The sequence below is a fragment of the Simochromis diagramma genome, unplaced genomic scaffold (genome assembly GCF_900408965.1).
Source record: "Simochromis diagramma unplaced genomic scaffold, fSimDia1.1 OVJJ01000293.1, whole genome shotgun sequence".
NCBI lineage: Eukaryota > Metazoa > Chordata > Actinopteri > Cichliformes > Cichlidae > Simochromis > Simochromis diagramma.
The window spans coordinates 14,047,511-14,056,201 of NW_024386801.1; the positions used below are offsets into that span (position 1 = coordinate 14,047,511).

General features: G+C 40.9%; 1 protein-coding gene across 7 annotated transcripts in view; it reads left to right on the forward strand.

Moving 5' to 3' along the window:
- Positions 1-8,430, forward strand: part of LOC120729977 (pleckstrin homology domain-containing family A member 5-like) — an 88,034-nt gene extending 79,604 nt beyond the window's left edge. For 5 of the 7 annotated variants that reach the window (XM_040026019.1, XM_040026021.1, XM_040026023.1 and 2 more), the window contains 9 exons: positions 706-861; positions 1,694-1,814; positions 2,464-2,579; positions 4,905-5,120; positions 5,236-5,397; positions 5,980-6,113; positions 6,495-6,637; positions 6,936-7,038; positions 7,279-8,430. In XM_040026019.1, the coding sequence (XP_039881953.1) occupies positions 706-861; positions 1,694-1,814; positions 2,464-2,579; positions 4,905-5,120; positions 5,236-5,397; positions 5,980-6,113; positions 6,495-6,637; positions 6,936-7,030 (1,143 nt within the window). In that variant the 3' untranslated portion in view covers positions 7,031-7,038; positions 7,279-8,430. The remainder of the gene's footprint in view (positions 1-705; positions 862-1,693; positions 1,815-2,463; positions 2,580-4,904; positions 5,121-5,235; positions 5,398-5,979; positions 6,114-6,494; positions 6,638-6,935; positions 7,039-7,278) is intronic. The other 2 variants (XM_040026020.1, XM_040026022.1) reach the window with 2 other exon arrangements.
- Positions 8,431-8,691: the final 261 nt, after the last annotated feature.

Below are 8,691 nucleotides of genomic sequence, written 5' to 3' on the forward strand. Positions count from 1 at the left end.
CTGCAAAAACAAACTATATGCCAAGCAGTACTGAAACAAACCAGAAACGAAGACCATTTCCCTTTAAAGTCAAAGTTCCACCATTTGAAATGCATGCATGTTGTGCAGCACTTTTTCAAGTTTCACCTCTGTTGAAAATATCTAGCGTTTGCAAACCAGTTGGCATCTTTCCTGCAAAATGCCACTACAATCCATATGCTACTAAAGCAGTCGCAAGTTTTTTTTGTGTAGTGTTCTCTTTGTAATCGTTTTCACGTGACCACAGTCGGCAATCGGCGGTTGTTTAGGAGTTGCTGACTAGTCTCTAGGCCTGTGTAAGGCTTTGGACAGGTGGTTGTCATTACAAGCAAATTAAAGATGTGAGCTTAACGGTAATTTTTTCACCTTTTATTGGAGTTAATTAATGGGGAAAATTGATCATAAAAAAATAAACCCACATCACCAGCAGTTTTGAAGATGATAATCGACGTAAGCTGAGGGCTCTAAATGCCCACCCCACTCATGGATGGTGTGAGTAGTGGTGTCTGGAGGAATGTGTCACTCAAGCCATAACAGCATCTGGAGCGCTCTCTCTGGCTAATCAACTGTTTAGCCCATCCTGTGGCCCAGAGCTACTCTATACCAGATGGCTGTAGCCCTGAGCCTGTATGGTGGCGCCATGTGTCACCTTGCTTCCTGTGCTGTCATACCCAATATAATCCCCAGGAGGAGGACTCTGTACCCCCACGGCCACCCCTACCCCAGTCCTACGAGCCCAACCCCCCCACCGTGCCCCCTATGCCGTCTCATCCCGGCGTGCGCCCTTCATCACTCCACAAGCCAGAGGACAGGAAGGCCAATCACAGGAATAGCACGCACAGCGTAAGCCTGTTGACCTCTTGGTTGACCCTGCCCTCAGCTGTATCATCCCATGTCCATGATGATGAGTTCACTTTGATTTCCATAAATATCTCGTGTCTGTTGCATTTTTTTTTTTTTCCATTTGTTCCCATCATTGTACAGCATAATTTATTTTTCAGTTATTTGGTTGAAGTCCAGCTTGTGTTTTTATTTTTGTTTTGTTTTTTAAATTTTGTTTTTGACTAAATTACCACATCTTTTCTGTCTCATCCTTTATGTTGAAATGTAATATTTTTTTTTGGGTCTGTTTGTTTCGCCATATCAAAGTTTGAATGTGTCTGCCTACCTTTTGTCTGAGTATTTCAACAAATTTCACACATTTAAATTTAAGGTGGCTCAGTCTGCAGGGTTTTTCCTGTTTTCCGAGCAGGGATTTTGGAGATGAATTAGTGCAGTCGCCTCATGTGCAGGACAGGCAAACCGTTTTTATTGCTTAAATCTATTTGTTTTCATGTTATTTCTGAGGCGTCGATAAACTATAAGTTTATTATGTATGAATAAATGAAACTACAGTTAACAAATACGATTAAAAGAAAATATTTCTATTATTTTCCTCTGTAGGGGGCACCAAAACGTCTCAAAGCAGAAAAAACCCTGGTCAATGAAGAATTTTATTTTATTTTTTCATCTTAAGTCATTCTGTAAGAGATAATGACACGCTGAGTTATGCAGAGTTTGTTTACAAACTGACTACATTTCAGAGTTTTTCTCATTTGTGTTGTGTTGACCTCTTTTTTTTTTTTTTTTTTTTTTTTTTTTTTTTTTTTTTTACCCCCCAATTTCTCGTCTCCAGGGTCCTGACTACAGACTGTACAAAAGTGAGCCAGAACTCACCACAGTGGCTGAAGTGGATGAGAATAATGGAGAAGACAGATCTGAATATCCATCTGATAGAGAACATGTTGGAAATAAAGGTACTTTGGAGAGATACTGGTGCAGTTTCGCAGTGAAGCCTAGTGTATAAAAATACAATAGAGTGGTCATTTTAGTCTGTATAAAACTGGAGCTTTTTATCATGGGACTAACAAAGTCTACACATTGTGATCGCTCCCTTTTAGAGTATTTGAGGGCTCTCTAGTGGAAACATTTACACGCTCAGAAGGTGAACAGCATATGGAGTGCACTATGCTGTAAATATGGAGTGATTTCTGACACAAACCTTGTCTCTAACACAATTTGAGTTGGCATTTGGATTATTTGGATCTAGGTCAGTATATCACAAAGTAACTCTCATGGCAACCATAATTTTGCTGGTTACCATGGATACAGTGAGATTTGCACCTGCATACATCTTTTTAAACTTGGCCAAAACATGTGAGCTATAATATTTGTTTTACTGTATTTAAACTTTCTGCCACCAAACATGTGCTGTGAATAGATGAGCTGAATTTACCACAAAAGGGAAATTGATCTACATTTATTGAAGAGCTTGCAGGTCTTTTTTTTGTTGGATGGAAAGTGTTAATTAAAATACCACCTGTAATTGACCCTGTCTAATTTTTTACTATAATGTGATTTCAGTTTGACCTTTTATTGATCTCTTGTCTTCTTTTCTGTGGGTAGGTATGTCCTATCCAGTTGGTATCGTCCCACCAAGGACCAAATCTCCAGTGCCTGATTCCTCCTCCATAGCTTCATATGTTACATTAAGAAAGAGCAGGAAGCCTGACCCTAGAACGGTGAGACCTTGGGCTTTAATAATAACTAAAATGTTCTTAGCATTTGTAGATTTGGATCTATCGGACAATAGAAAAACAAATGAAATACAGTCACGATCAGGACTATAGTCAAAAAAAGACTGGTATATATATCTGCAGTTATTTAGATTTGGTAGTATGGCTTTCTGACCTTCCTGCGTTCCTATATACATACTTGGAGGAAGGCCCAGGCAAAGGGGAAACGAGCAGGAATTAAGTCAGATACAGCAGCGGTCCCCAACCCCCGGGTCACGGACCGGTACCAATCCGTGAGTCGTTTGGTACCGGGTCACGATAGTTGAGGCTTGTGTGTGAAATTTATGGGTTTTTTTTAGGGTTTTTATCGGTTTTTATCATTATTTTTTTATGGTTTTTATCGTTAACTCAGTTTCCCTGGGTCTTTTCCTGTGTGTTATGAATAAATCTTCTTTTTTTTTTTGTACCATTACTGGTTTTATTTTGTTGTATTTATCCACAACACCTTAAAGGCCGGTCCATGAAAATTTTGTCGGACATAAACCGGTCCGTGGCGCAAAAAAGGTTGGGGACCGCTGAGATACAGCAAGAAAGTTGGAGCTGAGCTAGAAGTGGGTTGTAAGGCAGCTTGCAGGTGTGCAGCAACTATGGCCAGGCTAAAGTAGCTTAATTGTTTGTGCTATCTGCAGATTGCCAGTTGTGTAGAGGAGTATCAGCTGAGCCCTTAGTTGATGTAGCCCGGTACTGTGTTTGGCTTGCCTTGATCATTTTTTGGCTTTGTGGTCTGCCTGAATTAACGCTTTCTCAATTAATAATGATTATGGGCAGCTGTGAACTAACCACAGTTAATTTTGAATTGTGATTACTCCTCTCCTAATTGGTTGTTTTGCTTGTGAGCTGCTGGTTGAAAACTCACATGTGCAGTAAAGGCCAGCTGTCACATGGTGAGGGTGTGACTCATGCTGCCATAAAGTAGATGCCAAACTGTATTTAAACAGTTTCCAGCCACGAATCCTATCAACTTAAACACACTAACCATATCATTAGTGCACCACACTGCAGGGTGTGTCCTGCTTTTGCTGCGCCTGTGTAACTTTGTTTGACCGTTAATGGACATGTAGTACAAATGAAAATAGATAAACGCACAATATTTCTCTAGGCTTATGTGCTTTAGCACTTGGTGCTAAGAGAGCATGCCTAAGGCGTAAGAGTTCAACTTAGATCCTGGGAGAAATGACAAATGAGTTTCAGTGGACTCATCTCTGTGCTTGTCCTGTTAGACCTCAGTGCGGCATTCAGTACTGTTGACCATAATATTTTATTACAGACATGTATAGTGCATGCCATAATTATTAAAGGTACTGCGCTGGAGTGGTTTGAATCATATCGATCTAATGAACAGCAACAACATACATTTTCATTGCTATGCAGGTGACACCCAGCTTCATCTGTCATTAAAGTTTCATGACGCACACAAATTGGTTAAACTGCAGGAACATCTTAAAGAAATAAAGACCTGGATGAGCTCTAATTTCCTGCTTCTGAATTTGGATAAAACTGAGGTTGTTGTACACACTGCAGGGTGTGTCCTGCTTTACTGTGTCAGTGTGAGTATGAACATGGATCGATGTGTAATGAAAATAGGTGATTGCACAAACTCCCTCTAGGCTTATGTACTTCAGCCTATGGTATTAAAAGAGTATGCACTTAGGTCCCAGGATATCTTGGACAGTGTGGACAGTGGGGACTATGTCCTTGACCTCTGGACTGAGTTCACATCTGCCTACCCTCCAGTGTGGCACAGACCTGAGAATGAACAACTTCTCTTCAGTTCACTTCACATCAGCCTCTCCTGCTCAGGCATTAACAAGCCCCCAGCCGCTCTGAGTGCACCCATGTGTTCCAGCGGGAGCGTGCAAGCGCACAACAGCCAGGTTGTTTGGCCTTTTGCCAAATGTAGCTCAAAGAGAGCAAATATTTAACAATTTCTCAGTCGTTATGTTAAGTTCAAAGTGTCTGTCCTGTTTGTTACTTTTGTTTAAAAAAAGTAAAATGTTTTCCAGTACATACATTAAGGGTAGAGATTTTTCTTCTTTGTAAAGTTTAGACTTTTTTTTAACCGTGCCTAGTTCATCACGCTGCAAATGCTGCGTCATGTGAAACAACCCAAGTAGGCAATGACACCATGTAACTTCAGATCTCTACCATGCACACAATTGGGGATCACAGTAAAAAAAAGTTACCATGGCGGCAACCTCGTAGTGCTGAATGTCTTCACAGTAATGCTATATCATTATTAAATTATATTCTGTTGTCATCTCTGGCCAACAGGAGCGTCCACGCAGTGCAGTGGAGCAGCAGCTGTGTGCTGTGGAGAGCAGCCGACCCAGGATGAGCGTGGAGGAGCAGCTGGAGAGGATCCGTCGCCACCAGCAGGGTACCCTCAGGGAGAAGAAAAAAAGCCTCAGCATCAGGGGTAGCAGCCAGGAGAACACACCCTCTCGCAGCCACTCATTTACTAAAGAAAACCATTACCGCAACACGCAGGTACTGGCTGAGTGACTCAGACCCTATTTGACATTAGGGTAGCTCTGAAGTCAGAAGATGTTCATATGATATAATGTCTCTGCTTCTTTTATGTTTCATAATTTATTTCTTTTAGTTTCAAGTGAGACGCAGAGATGAGGTGATAAGCAGTGACATTCAGGAGCTGGAGGCCTCTCTCAGGCAGCAGGAGGTGGTGGGGGAGCAGGAGACGCCCGCTGAGGAGATAGCTCGTCTCAAAGAATCCTCCCAGGCTGATCACTTTAATGTCGACCGAGAGGTACGGCACAGCAGTTAGCCGTCGTTCCCATCAGCCTGCTGGTTTTTTTACAAGCCATTACTCAGAGGGCTAATACTGTCATGGGCAAATTATTATGAAGGTGCCGTTTACCAACAGAACATCATGTATTATAAATTCTATTGTTAATACTGCAGGAAAAAAAAAGTTTCAACTGGAATGGAGAAGTTAACAACTTATAACTGTATAAGCGTTGTTCAGGCTACCTGAACATTACACAAAGGCCTCTGTGCCAAAATCTTTTCATGGGATGCTCATAAGCTACCAACATGATTTGCATGACTTGCTGCCTTGAGAAGAGTTCACGGCCTTGCTTTAGATTACATCGGTGAACTTCTTACAGTTGATCTCTGCGTAGTACAGAATGCCTCAGAGTAATTGACAGTGACACTCCATTTACTTCTAAACACCCAAAATGTGAAATAGTCTTCCTGCACAATATATGCCAATCAGGGTAATAATGTTGTTTGCACAGAAGTGGAATTTTCTGTGTCAGTTTAGAAAACCATTCATTTGTACCAAATGTGCTAAATAAGTGTTTCTTGTCTGGTGGCTGTTCCTCAGCTTTCTGTGCCTGACAAAGTGCTCATTCCTGAGCGTTACATTGAATCGGACCCTGAGGAGGCTCTGAGTCCTGAGCAGGAGGCTGATAAGCAGAGAAAAGTCGACCGCATCAAAGCCCTCATAGCCAAAAACAGGTAAGCACACTGTCATGATCCATCTAAATCAGTAATCGGTTATTAGCATGGACAGGTCTGCTCAAGCCTTGAATATTAGATAAGGATACTACGGTGAAAGAGCCAGCTTTGCAGGTGAGCAGATGTCGTGCATGAAATTCCTTCTAAAAGTAAAAGGTAAGTTTAGGGTCATAGCATAGATGTCTCATGCGCTTGGCATGCAGATCCATGCCTCAAATGTGCAGAAAAGGTCTATTTGCTCATCTCTGAGCCACTGTGGCATTTTATTCTAAATGTCAGTGCCCTCATATTGATTTTTAAAAACTGGCCTGTTTGTTGGTAATTAGAAGTTGTCCGTCGCATGCTGTAGAGAAAACCTTGCTGTTTTGTGTTTGCTCCTAGCATGCAGAATGTGCTGCCTAGTCTGGCTCTGAGCCCTGAGGAGGAGACTGAAGAGGAGGTTACTGTACAGGAAAAGGAGAAGATGATTAATATCTCCTATGAGCTGGCAGCCGAGGCCTCCAAACGCAGCAAGCTGGTAGCAGGTACGTCTCTAGAGAGACGAGAGGGTGGAGGTGGGGTGGTTGGATCAAAGAAAACGCATGCAAAAAAACAAAAGCTGGTGGGAGCCTGTTCTTAGAAACAAACTGTAGCTGCTTTCATTGTGTATGTGTTAGGTAATTTACTTGTGGTTGTTTACTCAGTAGCTTTTTCAGTAATTTCACTCACTTTAGTGATTATTTCTGTTTTATTTAGCCATTCACTCATTATCAACTGATCTAATTTGTTGTTTTCTCATTTCATGCGTGCACCTGTGCTCACCATGTTGTCGTTTCGTTGCAGTGAAAAGCCTGTCGTCCTCTTCCCCACCCCATCCGCAGTCTCCCACTACCGCACCCCCCCAGCTCACTGACGGTTCTCACTTCATGTGTGTGTAGTAGCACCAGTAAGGGCCTTCATCCACCCTTTTTTCACTCATACTCATAATGCTGAAGTGTTTTAATTGTTAAATTTGATTTCTGGGGTTTTAAAAAAGCATTTCAGGATAATTAGTTGGGTTCATTTCACGTAACAATGCGGGGAGTTTGTTCTCTATGTGTTGCGGTAGCACTAATAGACTGTTGTATAGCAGAACTATGAGGGAATCTCACTATAATTTCACTTCTGTCCTTTTGTTCTGCTTCAGCCCAGGCTCTGGCCTCAGTGAAAACCTACACATGAAGGAAACAGCTGGGGAGGCCTGAAGCGGCTCCTGAGGACTTTCCTAAAGAGTTCAGCACAAGGCCTTTGGCTACAGAGTGAAACTGCCTACTTCATACTCATGGGTCTCAACCTCTGACTTCTGTATTGCTCACTGTGACGTCTTAAGCTCCTCCCTCTTCGGGGGGCAACACTCTCCTCAACCTGGCAAGACAGCACATGGATTCATACCGTTTTACTGCTGCAGTTTCAGTTTTTACAAGGCTTTTATAATCATTTTTATTATTTATATGGTTTTATTAGGTTTTTGTGTTCGAATCTGGGCCAAAGTCTATCTGTATATACAGGAGGCTAATAGACTGAACTCTGTTCTGAGCCTGATAGCCTGTGGCAGAGTATGTTGGTCTGTTATACATTTTCATTCATGTTTCATCAACTGTTCGAAAAAGTTTCAGAAGCAAGTTTCACATTTTCTCTGCATTTAATTAAGCCTTTAATAATTCACTTAATTTTTCCCCCCCACACATTCGACATCAACTAACCAGGCATATTTATCCATTTATTGTAAAGAACATGTGTCTATGCTAAAGATGAGTAGATAAAAGATATAGATCCCTCCATTATTATATAAGGAGGAACCATTTTATTGCTGCAGACTAAGAGTATTTGTAATTTCTCATACTTCTGAGTTCTAATTATTTAAAGATGGGATTTGAAGTCCCTGGCACTTTGTTGCCAATGCATATGTGAATGTTCTGACTTGAGTCAATCTATACTGTCCTTTTTTTTAATTGCTGAGAGATATATTTAAACTGAGAGATGGAAAAAGAGATCTTGATTATATTTTATGACAAAAAAATCGAGAACATTTATGACATGTTGGTTTGGAGCCCTGGAACTAAAAGAAAACAGGATAAGGATGTGTAAAAAGCAATAGAAATAACCCCTTTCTGAATCTGAGATAATTTTTTGTGTGTACAAAGTGTAATTATCAGAGATTTACTGTGTATATAATGTACATGGTATATCTGGATGGGAGGATATGTTCAACATACAGTTACATACTAGATTTAATTTGCAAATGTTCATATCCCATCTGTTTTATATCATGTTAAATAAATGTTTCTGTTCCTAATGAGTGGTTGTGTTATGCTCTTTATCTCCCCTGTAGCTACATGCAGTAGAGATGCTGACCAAAAGGGAGTTTGACTCAAGCCTGCAACATAATCAAAGATTACATTCTCATCAACTGTTGACCGAAAGAATTTTACTTATTTAAATGAACTCCAGCTTAAATAGACCCCAAAACATAAAAATCGCATGCATGGAAAGTGTTAAATTGACTCCAAAATATAGATTTAAAAAGCGTTTCCCCCATGAAGGTTACACTTTTACTATG